The sequence below is a fragment of the Lepidochelys kempii genome, chromosome 27, assembly GCF_965140285.1.
Source record: "Lepidochelys kempii isolate rLepKem1 chromosome 27, rLepKem1.hap1, whole genome shotgun sequence".
In the NCBI taxonomy this organism is placed as follows: Eukaryota; Metazoa; Chordata; order Testudines; family Cheloniidae; genus Lepidochelys; species Lepidochelys kempii.
The window spans coordinates 3,580,605-3,596,363 of NC_136406.1; the positions used below are offsets into that span (position 1 = coordinate 3,580,605).

General features: G+C 42.3%; 1 protein-coding gene across 2 annotated transcripts in view; it reads right to left on the reverse strand.

Annotated features, from left to right (window-relative positions):
* Positions 1-15,759, reverse strand: part of MYO1D (myosin ID) — a 352,821-nt gene that overhangs the window by 121,536 nt on the left and 215,526 nt on the right. For both annotated transcript variants that reach the window (XM_073326164.2, XM_078850736.1), the window contains exon 20: positions 135-248. In XM_073326164.2, coding sequence (XP_073182265.2) covers positions 135-248 — 114 coding nt within the window. The remainder of the gene's footprint in view (positions 1-134; positions 249-15,759) is intronic.

Genomic DNA, 15,759 nt, shown 5'->3' on the forward strand with positions numbered 1-15,759 from the left:
TGTAGGTATCATCTCAATTTTACAGGAGGGGAAACTGAGTCAATTAAGTGCCTTGTTCAAGACCAGAGGGAGTGTGTGTGTCAGAGCCTGAGATTAGAACTCTGAAGCCATTGGATTCCAGTCCTCATACTTACATTGTAAAGTGGGATGGTATTCATCACCTTATACTGCTTCATAGGATCCATTTTATAAAGGTGTCGATCAGTGATAAAAATTGCTCGGTCCTCCACCTTATTAAAGCGATTAACCTGGAAAAAGGCAAATCCCCATAGATGTTAAGTCTCACAAATTACTTCAAGTTGCTTGAAAGGATCAAAATGCATGGTATCAAGTTCCTACATATGTAAGTGCACCTAACAGAAACAACAGGGAACATTACTGTGTGACCTGAAGAGGTTTAACATTTGCTTCAAAATTTCTATGCCAAACCTGGGATGTGGAGCTATAACATGTAAATATCTTCATTAAGGTAGCTCCATATCCTCAGGTTTCTTATGAACCATAAAGCTGGGTAGTATCTGGGGACAATGTGAAATGCATTTCATACTCTATTGTGATAATTTACAAATGAAGTAATTTAATATAATTCAGTGAAAAAAGTCATGTTTTAATGCAGTACTTGTACTCAGTAAATGTTAAGCCAATTACAGAGATTCTTCGAATTCAGTAAAGAACCATTAATTCTCCTGCTGAGACTCATCACTATCATATCACTTTTCAGCCCCACTGGCTGCCAACAAGAGTCCAACAGAACCTGAAATTAACTGGATACATGTCAAGGCACTAGAGGGACAATCCTCAGAAATGCACAGGTGGTTCATTCATTTTAAGCTAAACTCATTACAGTTCTATCCTAGTAGGATATTGTCCGTATGACTGAACACTCAGAATGAGGGGATCCCTCTGGAAGCTGATCTTAATGCATGGTATATTGAAGGACGGCTTGAGAACAATGATAAAAAGCATTTTTCTGAAGTGGCTACATTAAGTTTCCCTTGTGCTGATCATTGCTGAACCTTACTTCACCTCAGTTACTATACTGAATTTCTCACTACATCAAATCTGATGGAATTAAGAGGGCACCAATCCTCTGACTGAAACAGTCTTCCCAATCTAGTAGGGTATGCCCCTTGGATTAGTGTCCAGTACAGAACAGCAGTTTAAGTCAGTTAGTATTTTGTCTTAATTCATGCATGTTACTATAATCAGGGGGAACTTACTGTTTCTATGCCATCACAGCAACCGGAAGATAGACATAATAAAAGGGCCAACTCATCTAATACACTAAAAGTAAAAGGTGTAATTTAGCAGCAAGCTATTTAAAACTAACATAAAATGTTTTCCCCTAGTTCTCAAGATTCTCTTTTCTGCATTCACTTTTAATCATCAGCAAAGTACCAAATGATCCCAGTACAACACCTCAGTCAGCCAGAGGGCTTGCTATTGCCATACAAATCATCTCTAGTGAGGCGCTCACATATTTTTGCTATCCATTAAAAATTGCAACTGTACTGGAGGGCTGGAGGATAGCAAGTGTGCCTATATATAAAAATGTTCTGGGGTGATCTAGGAAAGTGAAGACCAGTAAGCCAATTAGCCAGTTATAGATATAAGGCTAAAACAATAATTAAAAAAGAATAAAAACACTTGGAAAATCATGATATGATAGGGTCTAACAAGCACGGTTTCTGCAAACGGAAAACAGCATCTCATCGTTAAAATTCTTTGAATGTGTCAGTAAAATAGTGGATAAAAGAGAACGGGTTGACATACAGGGAGTCATAGAATCATAGAATATCAGGGTTGGAAGGGACCCCAGAAGGTCATCTAGTCCAACCCCCTGCTCAAAGCAGGACCAATTCCCAGTTAAATCATCCCAGCCAGGGCTTTGTCAAGCCTGACCTTAAAAACCTCTAAGGAAGGAGATTCTACCACCTCCCTAGGTAACGCATTCCAGTGTTTCACCACCCTCTTAGTGAAAAAGTTTTTCCTAATATCCAATCTAAACCTCCCCCACTGCAACTTGAGACCATTACTCCTCGTTCTGTCATCCGCTACCATTGAGAACAGTCTAGAGCCATCCTCTTTGGAACCCCCTTTCAGGTAGTTGAAAGCAGCTATCAAATCCCCCCTCATTCTTCTCTTCTGCAGGCTAAACAATCCCAGCTCCCTCAGCCTCTCCTCATAACTCATGTGTTCCAGTCCCCTAATCATTTTTGTTGCCCTTCGCTGGACTCTCTCCAATTTATCCACATCCTTCTTGAAGTGTGGGGCCCAAAACTGGACACACTACTCCAGATGAGGCCTCACCAATGTCGAATAGAGGGGGACGATCACATCCCTCGATCTGCTCGCTATGCCCCTACTTATACAGCCCAAAATGCCATTGGCCTTCTTGGCAACAAGGGCACACTGCTGACTCATATCCAGCTTCTCGTCCACTGTCACCCCTAGGTCCTTTTCCGCAGAACTGCTGCCTAGCCATTCGGTCCCTAGTCTGTAGCTGTGCATTGGGTTCTTCCGTCCTAAGTGCAGGACCCTGCACTTATCCTTATTGAACCTCATCAGATTTCTTTTGGCCCAATCCTCCAATTTGTCTAGGTCTTTCTGTAACCTATCCCTCCTTATACATATGGGAGTGTCACAGTACACCCATATTCTTCATAGAAATATGCTTATGGTATGAATATGGCATAACTAAGTTGTATTTGATGCAAGATGGGTCTTGTGAAATATCACTGGAAAGGTTATGATTTACTGAATGTGATTATCCTATTTGTATGCATGTATCATGGCTGTATCTGAAGTTAGGAATATAAACTCTATCAATTCCAAAAGTGTTTACACCTGGGAAACGCCCACCAGACAGTAGGCAATCAGCCTGAATGGGCCATTAGGAAAGACAATGGAATGGGTCTTTGAAGATGCTGATCTCCCATCTTCCTGGAGCTCCTTCCTGTGGACATTACAAATAAACCTTGTCTCATGGTTGCTTTGACACTGCATGGTCATAAGATCATGTCACCTTGTACTAGATCCCCATCTTGGGCTTTCAGTGTTTTTCCATTAAGAAGGAGGGGGTTGGGAGTCAGACTGGGAAACAAAAAATTCACACCATATGTAAATTCTATTTAAGGCTGAAGTGTGATTTAATCATGGTCGCTGGCTCTTCACTGGATCCCTGCCCAGGATGACTGCTGTAAACACCTAAGACTGATCTGGGAGAAGGACTGGGACCAGGCTGAAAAAGGTCAGCCTGTGAAGGGTATACCTGGAGATTTAAGTTGCAAACAGTGCAGTTTACCTTCAAGAAGGAGGATCCTGGGAACTACAGGCCAGTCAGCCTCATTTCAGTCCCCGGAAAAATCATGGAGCAGGTCCTCAAAGAATCAATCCTGAAGCACTTACATGAGAGGAAAGTGATCAGGAACAGTCAGCATGGATTCACCAAGGGAAGGTCATGCCTGACTAATCTAATCGCCTTCTATGATGAGATTACTGGTTCTGTGGATGAAGGGAAAGCAGTGGATGTATTGTATCTTGACTTTAGCAAAGCTTTTGACACGGTCTCCCACAGTATTCTTGTCATCAAGTTAAAGAAGTATGGGCTGGATGAATGCACTATAAGGTGGGTAGAAAGTTGGCTAGATTGTCGGGCTCAACGGATAGTGATCAATGGCTCCATGTCTAGTTGGCAGCCGGTGTCAAGTGGAGTGCCCCAGGGATCGGTCCTGGGGCCGGTTTTGTTCAATATCTTCATAAATGATCTGGAGGATGGTATGGATTGCACTCTCAGCAAATTTGCGGATGATACTAAACTAGGAGGAGTGGTAGATACGCTGGAGGGCAGGGACAGGATACAGAGGGACCTAGACAAATTGGAGGATTGGGCCAAAAGAAATCTGATGAGGTTCAATAAGGATAAGTGCAGGGTCCTGCACTTAGGACAGAAGAACCCAATGCACAGCTACAGACTAGGGACCGAATGGCTAGGCAGCAGTTCTGTGGAAAAGGACCTAGGGGTGACAGTGGACAAGAAGCGGGATATGAGTCAGCAGTGTGCCCTTGTTGCCAAGAAGGCCAATGGCATTTTGGGATGTATAAGTAGGGGCATAGCGAGCAGATCGAGGGACGTGATCGTTCCCTTCTATTCGACATTGGTGAGGCCTCATCTGGAGTACTGTGTCCAGTTTTGGGCCCCACACTACAAGAAGGATATGGATATATTGGAGAGAGTCCAGCGAAGGGCAACAAAAATGATTAGGGGTCCGGAACTCATGAGTTATGAGGAGAGGCTGAGGGAACTGGGATTGTTTAGTCTGCAGAAGAGAAGAATGAGGGGGGATTTGATAGCTGCTTTCAACTACCTGAGAGGTAGTTCCAGAGAGGATGGTTCTAGACTATTCTCAGTGGTGGAAGAGGACAGGACAAGGAGTAATGGTCTCAAGTTGCAGTGGGGGAGGTTTAGGTTGGATATTAGGAAAAACTTTTTCACTAGGAGGGTGGTGAAACACTGGAATGCGTTGCCTAGGGAGGTGGTGGAATCTCCTTCCTTAGAAGTTTTTAAGGTCAGGCTTGACAAAGCCTTGGCTGGGATGATTTAATTGGGGATGGGTCCTGCTTTTGAGCAGGGGGTTGGACTAGATGACCTCCTGAGGTCCCTTCCAACCCTGATATTCTATGATTCTATTCTATGATTCTATGATTAAGAAACTCTGTAACCTGCAAAAAACAACATTTAGGGTGAGAAATTACTATTTGTAGCCAATTTCTTTTATAAATTAAGCCTATTTTACGTGTTTTGTTTTATTTGCTTAGTAATCTGCTTTGATCTGTTTCCTATCCCTTATAATCACTTAAAATCTGTCCTTTGTAGTTAATAAATTTATCTTTGTTTTCTATAAACCAGTTTGTGTAATTCATATTGCACAGGGAGGAAAGCAAAAAGCTGTGTATATCTCCCTCCACATTGAGGGAGGGGGCAATTTTTATGAGCTTGCGCTCTACAGATCTCTCTATACAGCACAAGACAATATAATTTTGGGTTTACACCCCAAAGGGGGTGTGCACGTGAGTGCTGGGTAAATCCCTTAGCTGAATCCTCCCACACAGAGCTGATTTCAGTCTGTATCTGCAGCTGGGTGTGGCCTTATCTGTGTGTGTGCTAGAGATGGCTTGAGGATCTGGCACAGCAAGAGTAGGGTGAGAAAGCCCAGGCTGGTGGAACAGGCAGGCTCAGTGGGACCCCAGTATATCAGGTGGCATCCCAGACGGAGGGCCCAACCCATCACAGGGAGGTTACTGACCTATATCTGAAGGTTCTTTGAGATATGTGAACTGTGGGTTATGCATGTGCACCATGCACCCAGAGCCAAAGAATATGAAAGTAGTGTTTGTTGGTCTGCACATGCACCCTGGTTCACCTCGTGTCTCTGTACAAGGGGATAAAGGGCTGGGCAGATCGTCTGCCTTTCCAGTTCCTTCTCTGCCACGAATCAGATAAGAGTGGAAGCAGAGGGGAAAGAGGGTGGGTAGTGGGTATGGGAATACAGTAGTGTAATACAGATAGGGACCAAACATCTCAAAGAGCCTCCAGTTTCAGGTCAGTAACCTCTCCTTCTTTGAGGGATGGTCCCTACTGTACTCCACTGTGGATGATTGACAAGCAGTACCTAAGTAGGAGGAAGGTGTGAGGATGTACAGGGTAGAGATGAGCAGAGGACCACCATCCCAAAGGAGGCATTAGCAGAGGAATCATGCAGCAGGGCATAATGTCTCACGTGAATGGAGCTCCACGTAGCTGCTTTACAGATGTCAAAGGATACCTCCTGAAGTGATGTGATTGCTGTTGCTTGTGCTGTGGTGGAATGAGCAGCTCTTACCCCTTGGGGAGGGAAGGGAAGGTTCAATAGCTGATAGAGTAGAATGAAGCCAGAGATCCATTTGGAGATTCTCTGGGTACAGTTCATGTACCTCCTGATTCTTTCTGCTACAGAAATGGATTGTCTTGGGGATTTCCTGATTGGTTTTGTTCTTTGCAGGTACAATAAGGTTTAAGTACCACATTGGGGAGTATGATTGGTGGTTGGGATAATGTGCATAGGCAGTTGGGAAAACCAGAAGAGGGAGATCAGAATGACCTGTGCTCTGTCCTGCCAGATTTATCGTTGAACTCATGGCAGGAGTGATAACGGAGGAAAGGCAGAGTTGAACTGGTCTGATCAAGGAAGAAGCAGAGTGTCAACCTGGAAGGGGCAACTGAAGGCTCCTCTGGAGCAATATGTGGTGCATTTCCTGTTTGCTTGAGATGTGAACAGATCCCTGGTTGGAGTTCCCTAGGTGTTTTAATTTGGGGTATACATTTAAGTTGAGCCTCTATTATGGTGTCTTTAAAAAGCTTCCATGCAACTTGCAGAGATTTCACTTTTGGCACTGTACCTTTTAATTTCTGTTTAACTAACTTCCTCATTTTTGTGTAGTTCCCCTTTCTGAAATTAAATGCTACCATGTTGGGCTGCTGTGGTGTTTTCCCTGCCACAAGGATATTAAATCTAACTATATAATGGTCACTATCACCAAGCAGTTCAGATATATTCACCTGTTGGACCAGATTCTGTGCTCCACTTAGGCCTAAATCAAGAATGCTTCTCCCCTTGTGGGTTCCAGGACTAGCTGCTCCAAGAAGCAATCATTTAAGGCATCAAGAAACTTTGTCTCTGCATCCCATCCTGAGGTGACATGTACCCAGTCAATATTGGGATAGTTGAAATCCCCCATTATTATTGAGTTTTTATTTTAATAGCTTCTCTAATCTCCCTAAGCATTTCACAGTCACTATCACCATCCTGGTCATGGATGCCATCATGGCAAAAGATAAACAGCAGGATGGATGCCTCAAGATCGTGTATTAGGTTTGGTGTTTAACACATTTAACAAGAATCTGGAAAAGGGCATGGGCAGTGGGATTTCTAGATGACAAAGTTACTTAGGTTAATGAAGTCCAGAGAAGACCGATGAACTTCAAAGGGACATAACCAAGCTAGATGAATGGGAAGCACAATGGCAAACAAAGTTAAATGTTGGTAAATGCAAAGTAATGCATATTGGAGGGAAAAATGAGAATACTTATACAGTTTACAGGGTTCTAAATTAACTATCTACTCAGAAAAAATTGATCTGAGCTCAATTTCAGACACTCATAGAAGACTTTGGCTCAATGCACAGCTGCATTCTAAAGCAAACAAGGTGTTTGAATATATTTGGAATGAGGTGGAAGACAACCTGAAAAACATGCCATATAAATCACTGGTGCAGCCTCATCTGGTTCCTATGTGCAGTATTGGTCATTCCATCTCAAAAAAGGATGTTGCAGAATATTCAGAGAAGGTAAAAAATTACTAGGTCTGGAAAAACTCTGACATGAAAAGATTTAAAAAATTGGGATTATTTTCTTCAGAAAGGAGATGAATAAAAGGGCATATAAAAAGGATATATAATACTGAATGGTCTAGAAAAGGTAGCTTGGGAGCTTCCGCTCTACGTATCCTGTAACACAAGTTGAGGGGACGATCAGAAATATAAAGGGAAGGGTAACCACCTTTCTGTATACAGTGCTATAAAATCCCTCCTGGCCAAAGGCAAAAAGCCTTTCACCTGTAAAGGGTTAATAAGCTAAGGTAACCTCGCTGGCGCCTGACCCAAAATGACCAATGAGGGGACAAGGTACTTTCAAATCTGGAAGTGGGGGGAACAAAGGGTTTGGCTGTCTGTGTAATGCTTTTGCCGGGAACCGATCAGAAATGCAGCCTTACAACTCCTGTTAAGTTAGTAAGTAATCTAGCTAGAAATGTGTTAGATTTCCTTTTGTTTAATGGCTGGTAAAATAAGCAGTGCTGAATGGAATGTATATTCCTGCTTGTGTGTCTTTTTGTAATTTAAGGCTTTGCCTAAAGGGATTCTCTATGTTTTGAATCTGATTACCCTGTAAGGTATTTACCATCCTGATTTTACAGAGGTGATTCTTTTACCTTTTCTTTAATTAAAATTCTTCTTCTAAGAACCTGATTGATTTTTCATTGTTCTTAAGATCCAAGGGTTTGGGTCTGTGCTCACCTGTACATATTGGTGAGGATTCTTATCAAGCCCTCCCCAGGAAAGGGGGTGTACGGCTTGGGGGGATATTTTGGGGGACGACATCTCCAAGTGGGCTCTTTCAATGATTGCAGAGCCATTGGCCATTATCTTAAAAAATCGTGGTGAACGGGGGAAGTCCCAGATGACTGGAAAAAGGCTAATGTAGTGCCAATCTTTAAAAAAGGGAAGAAGGAGGATCCTGGGAACTACAGGCCAGTCAGCCTCACCTCAGTCCCCGGAAAAATCATGGAGCAGGTCCTCAAAGAATCAATCCTGAAGCACTTACATGAGAGGAAAGTGATCAGGAACAGTCAGCATGGATTCACCAAGGGAAGGTCATGCCTGACTAATCTAATCGCCTTCTATGATGAGATTACTGGTTCTGTGGATGAAGGGAAAGCAGTGGATGTATTGTATCTTGACTTTAGCAAAGCTTTTGACACGGTCTCCCACAGTATTCTTGTCATCAAGTTAAAGAAGTATGGGCTGGATGAATGCACTATAAGGTGGGTAGAAAGTTGGCTACATTGTCGGGCTCAACGGGTAGTGATCAATGGCTCCATGTCTAGTAGGCAGCCGGTGTCAAGTGGAGTGCCCCAGGGATCGGTCCTGGGGCCGGTTTTGTTCAATATCTTCATAAATGATCTGGAGGATGGTGTGGATTGCACTCAGCAAATTTGCGGATGATACTAAACTAGGAGGAGTGGTAGATACGCTGGAGGGCAGGGATAGGATACAGAGGGACCTAGACAAATTGGAGGATTGGGCCAAAAGAAATCTGATGAGGTTCAATAAGGATAAGTGCAGGGTCCTGCACTTAGGACAGAAGAACCCAATGCACAGCTACAGACTAGGGACCAAATGGCTAGGCAGCAGTTCTGCGGAAAAGGACCTAGGGGTGACAGTGGACGAGAAGCTGGATATGAGTCAGCAGCGTGCCCTTGTTGCCAAGAAGGCCAATGGCATTTTGGGATGTATAAGTAGGGGCATAGCGAGCAGATCGAGGGACGTGATCGTTCCCCTCTATTCGACATTGGTGAGGCCTCATCTGGAGTACTGTGTCCAGTTTTGGGCCCCGCACTACAAGAAGGATATGGATAAATTGGAGAGAGTCCAGCAAAGGGCAACAAAAATGATTAGGGGTCTGGAACACATGACTTATGAGGAAAGGCTGAGGGAACTGGGATTGTTTAGTCTGCAGAAGAGAAGAATGAGGGGGGATTTGATAGCTGCTTTCAACTACCTGAGAGGTGGTTCCAGAGAGGATGGTTCTAGACTATTCTCAGTGGTAGAAGATGACAGGACAAGGAGTAATGGTCTCAAGTTGCAGTGGGGGAGGTTTAGGTTGGATATTAGGAAAAACTTTTTCACTAGGAGGGTGGTGAAACACTGGAATGCGTTACCTAGGAAGGTGGTAGAATCTCCTTCCTTAGAAGTTTTTAAGGTCAGGCTTGACAAAGCCTTGGCTGGGATGATTTAATTGGGGATTGGTCCTGCTTTGATCAGGGGGTTGGACTAGATGACCTCCTGAGGTCCCTTCCAAACCTGATATTCTATGATTCTTTCCTTGTTCTTTGTTTAAAACGCTTGGTGGTGGCAGCATACGGTTCAAGGACAAGGCAAAGTTTGTACCTTGGGGAAGTTTTTAACCTAAGCTGGTAAGAATAAGCTTAGGGGGTCTTTCATGCAGGTTCCCACATCTGTACCCTAGAGTTCAGAGTGGGGAAGGAACCTTGACAGGGACATTCATTGAAGTTTCACTGAATGGAACTGGGAAATTCAAAGCATAGTTTGTCATGTAATGTATAAACTGTGCAGCTCATTGCCATAGGACATTATTGAGGCAAAGAATTTAGCAAGGTTATGCCAGGGATTGGGCACTTATATGGATAACAAGAATATCCAGAATTATAAAGCTAATGCTAACATTAACTTTGGGAGGATATTAAAACTTCATACTTCAGGGTTTAAGACAAACTACTAGGGATTAGGTGGTTTCTTGCATCTGGTGCTGGCCACTGTGGAGTCAGAATACTGAACTACATGGACCATGGGTCTGATCCACTATGGCAATTTCTATGCTCCCTCTGTAACAATTCCAGCAGCTATTAGCTGAGACTGGGAAGTGTGCCCAAGTCTTGCCAGGCTGTACAGAACAGTACCAAATCAAAGAGTACCATAAATTCCATCCCATGTGTGCTGTACATGTAGTTTTTAACATTCACACTGAACAATAAGCCCAGGTGTAACATGCAGAGATGTCCAGATAGGAAAGTACACTGGTTTGTCTCACAGGAAGAGCAAGGTTTTGCTTCTCTTAAAATTAACACCCTTTTCTGGATTTAAGCAATCAATACCTTATTTCTTTCCTTAGTTTCAGCATGTTCATGTAGATTAACAGCCTCATGCATACGGTGGGGTTTTCTTGATTTGTTTTAATCAACACTTCCTAAAGGGCATTTTCATTTTGGAAGGTTTTCTTCAAATGTTTAAAAATGCCAATGCATTAAAGACAACATTGTTGCTTTGTTGGCTCTGTAATGGAGTAAAGGTAGGTCTATTATGTTCTCAGCTACAATTGTTTATACCCCCATAGTGAGCATTCCTTTCTAGCTTGTGTTCTCTGCACCACACCAAGTAATTTCTTGTATTATTTATATTTTCACTGATTCAAATGAGACTCAAGACTTGCTCTTGTTCACAATTACAGTTTTGTAATCTCAAGTTTCAATTCAAGGAGGTGGCTTGGCTTCCTGATTTCTTTTGCTGAAGAAAAGCAAAGATCTAATTTCACAACAGAGAAACCCAAAGAGAGCTCTCTAGTTCTCCACCAGATGTGCCAGAGTCCTACAAGCACTGAGGAGTTTCACTTTGGTGATGGAAAATGATGAAAGAGTGACCTCTGTAGGAGAGGCCCTTGCCTCATTTGGGTGGGAGGGGAAGAGAGCTGCACTTGTATGGGAGGGAGTGGGCTTTACTTCCTAAGTGATCTTACTCTCTGCAGGCGATAAGAAAATCTGATGATTCTTGTCACCTCACAGGCATCTTGTCTTCTATGATGAAGCTCCCACCCTCTCCCTGAATCAACAGATGCAGGTCCCCCAACACCTAGTCTTTCATCTACAGAACAGACTCACTTTTTTCCATATAGAAAAGGAGTACTTGTGGCACCTTAGAAACTAACCAATTTATTTGAGCGTGAGCTTTCTCTAAGGTGCCACAAGTACTCCTTTTCTTTTTGCGAATACAGACTAACACAGCTGTTACTCTGAAACCTTTTTTCCATATGCAGAAATAAACTGCTTCAGAAATACAAAGCTCACTAGTGCAGCAGTTATTAAACTTCAAAGTACTTCCCTTCACAGGCATTCTAAATCAAGGGCTATCAAAACTATAGTCCAGGCAGATTACTCAGGATCGTTCACAGTGAGTCGATGAAATGAAGACTACATGCGCACACTGAGAGGAAAAATTCAAAGAGCACACCATGTATCATTTACACTACAACCGCACTGAGTCCAAGGGGCAGATCATCAGCTGGTGTAAACTGACATAGCTCCTTTGTTATGACAATTGACACCAGCTGAGGAACTGCCCTAAAGAATTGTAAAAAAAGGATTAGATATCCTACAGTAGTACTGTACCTTTGAGACAAATATGCTCAATGTGTAAATCCTGTTTAGTTTTTGAGCTCCCTAGGCTCTATTAATATTTGCTGGAACTGCCTGCTATTGTATGCCAAAAACCTTTTGAAATCATTATTAATAAAATGAACTGCACTCCTAAAGCACTTTCCATCTCAAAGCATTTGGCACAGGTATAGACTTATTACACACATGGTGAAACTGAGGTACAAATAAGTTGCCCTAAGCCTCACAGGAAATCTGATGAGCCAGAAATCTCCTTCCCGCTGTAATGAGGCTAGTAGCCAAGTATTTGATTTCTTAAACTATCTCCAGATATACATTTTTGCTCTGAAATCCCCAAAGAGACTGGTCAAAGTCATTCCTGGAATAACTTCTGAAGTCAGGGAAATAAACTAAGGATGAATTTGAGGCCTCATGTATTAAGGACTGAAGGCCTGCAAAAGAATACCCTTTAAGAGAAGCAATAAAATCAATTCACATTTATCACACTCTCACTTCTGTAACTCACACCTTCTTTGCTCCCGGCCTGAAATATTGTGTGCCACGTTTCAGGCTGGAGAGAGTTTGCAGACTGTTTATAAACCCCAATAATCCAGGTTTGACATTAGAGGACCGACACAAGTTTAACTACTGTAATGCAAACAGAACTCTACTAATGTCTACACTAGATCCTCCATCAGCACAGCTACGATGCTGTCACTGTAGTGTCATAGTTTAGACACTTGCTATAGCAATGGAAGGGATTTTTCCATCACTGTAGTTAATCCATCCCCTCGAGAGGTAGTAGCCAGGTCAACAGATGAATTTTTCCATCAACCTAGCAGAGTCTATATTGGGGCTTAGGTTAGTTTAACTGATTCTCACGGGGTGTGAATATTTCACACTGCTGAGAAACAGGCTAATCTAAGTCTTATGTGTAGACCTCAGGTCCCATAAGAACACTCTGAAGATCATTACAGCATTCAGGGTGCTGACACCAAATGGCAATACATGTGGGAATAATGGGTTTATGGAGAGTTAAAGGAAGGGTAAAACTAGTTAGAAAGAATTTTATAATTCATTTTTATATACAACTGTTCAACAGTAGAAAACGAAAATCTTTTTATCTTTAACAATACAGGAAATTAGTCCTCTGACTGCAATGATGTATCCTGTTCCTTTGTGGGGGAATACAGAGAATCCTGTAGCTTGCATACTAGATCAGGGGAGCCTCCTTCGTTCTGAAATTGTCAGCCTGGACAGGGATCCGTCACTGCAGCTTGAGAAATTGTTTCTTATGCCAGATGTGTGAGAAACAGGAGACATACAACAGTTCTGCACTTATCACTCCTTGCTTATCAACTGGGTAGTTAGGGGAAGGGTGGAACTGACTAGCTCAGGTGATTGCTAATGGGATATGGAGTGCTTTGCCTCTATAATAGGTTGTCTGTTCTAACCCAGTCAATGGGGACTGAAAATGATTACTAGCTGTAGAATGTTCAGTGGTGTATCTAAAATATTTGTGGCACTCTTAGTGCAGTCCCATGTTTCAAAAAATCACAACCAAAGTGATCCCCATTTCAGAAGTGATCCTAAGGTTTTAATGGTTTTGGAGGCTGAATTCTATTATTTTGCAAGGTGGTCATGCTAAAACAGTGTTGAGGGAATATGGACAAAGAGTGAGAGAAGCAGGAAATGTCACTGTTGCAAACAGAAATCTTGGACTCTGAAATCTAGCCCCATTCAGTACTAAAAAGGTTTAAGGGATTAATCTAAGATGACTTTTCTACAGTTCATGTTCTGGCAAGAAAGGAAAAAACACCAACAGATGCAGGAACTTTATTTGTTTAATTATCACGTGCAGCTGTTCAAGTTAAAAGTCATATCAAACATACTTCTCTAATAAAATAATCACTTCCATGGGTTTAAAAGGGCCCTTATGATTATAAATCTGGTAATTCTAACCTGGATTCAAACACAAGAATCAAAGTGGTACAGGACCAACACATGGGGTAGGAAAACACACAGGGCAAATTCAGGGATTATCCCAGTCTACGTGATAACGTGGTCAAAATGCTGCTTCCAGTCTTATCTTTCCATGGACTGTGTGACAAACGGAGCCTGCTGTGGAAATGCTGCTTTTAAAAAGCATTATTTGTCTTCCTCTGCTTTCCTTCTTCACCATTCTCCCTGGAACTGGCTCCCTCTCAAACTGTTAACTTAGCTGAAAATGTTTTTCTCCCAAACAGCATGTCAAGGGGATATTTTCCAATCTTCTTCTTGGAAGTAGCTATGATGGCTTACAATTAAAAATAGAACAGCTACAGTGTGGTAAAGATCATTAGTATCACTGGCAACTAATTCACATATTAACAGCTCCTGTTATGGCATCAGTCTCCAGGATTGGCATTAACTGGGACTGCAGAGGTAGAATTATAATAATGTGTATTCCATAACATCAGTAAGTCAGAAAAACTGAAGAATGAGATTCTGAATCCGAACAACAAACAGGAAAGCAATCTCCCACTGATGGATTCCACTTTATTATTCAATGAGACAAAAATAGTGACCATCAAGACAGTTAAAACAAGTTAACTAAAAATCCATTTCACATTTCCAGCTGATGTGTTTCTTAGCTAATCCACTGCACTGAGTTCTTAAATTTAACTTTCAATTTACAAGTTAGGCAAGTTACGCAACAGTGAAAACTGCTGTTGATTTCTTTAAATGAACTGACTCTCACAAAATATGTCAGCAGACATGTTTTATTACCATTATAGAAATATAATGGTGTTTAAAACCATTTTATCCTGCCTAGCACTGCTTTCCCACTGAACATTTTGCCATTATTCACATTTTACCACTATACACAATTGAGGTACGGGTAACTTTTACTGTGACAAAAAAGTCTAAAGTCCAGTAAAATCTTCTTGCACTTTGGTTCAGTTCCCAGGCTTGTTGCTTGGACAGATATGCCTCATATTAATCAACGCTACTGCTGCTTCACCCCAGCTCGCAATGGGTCAACTTCCTGGAAATGGTTGTAAGCAAAGGGTCCCCCCCCACCACCATCACCGCTCAGCTAGTGCTGGAAAGAGCTGAACAGCTTGGCTAGGTCTACAACGACGAAAATTTACAAATCACCACTAATTCCAACTAGAGCTGAATGGGAAACCGTTTTCCCAACCTGGGAAAAGTGTGGAGATTCTGAAAATTTTCACTTCTTGAAAATTAAAAAATGGGGGGAGTAGGGGAGATGATGTTTGGGTCAAATGAAACATTTAATTTTTGACCTTTAACTTTTTCCCCCAAAAAAGTTTTTGAAACTATAAATTTGTGAAAAATCTATCCTTTCCCAACAAACAGGTTCAGTTTCAAAAACTTGCCATTCTTAAATGTGAAGTGTTTCATCAAAAAAATTCCCAACCAGTTCTAATTACAGTGCTGATACAGCTGACTTGGTAGGAGCCCTAAAATAGATGGGATAAAGCTGTTTTCAGTACAATTATTAAAAAACATGATTAAAACCTGGTTTGCAGAATATCAGTCATGCTTTCAGTAATGGTGCAGGCAGGACAAATCTGTATTCAACAGAAACATGACAGACTCAGCCCTAGGGGGAGGGATAGCTCAGTGGTTTGAGCACTGGGCTGCTAAACCCAGGATTCTGAGTTCAATCCTTGAGGGGGCCATTTAGGGATCTGGGGCAAAAATTGGGGATTGGCCCTGCTTTGAGCAGGGGGTTGGACTAGATGACCTCCTGAGGTCCCTTCCAACCCTGAGATTCTATGAAGCTGCACATGTGCTAAGTCATTACCACACAGAGGACTAGACCAACCCAATGAGATTTACTAACGTTATAAAACAGATGTGTGTTGTTTAACCTGCTGCCGTCAGTTTCTTTGGCTACATCTACACTGCAGCGAGAGCGTGCTGCCCAGCCAGGGTAGACAGACTCATGCAAGCTTGACTCAAGCTAGTGCAAACACTGCAGCACCAA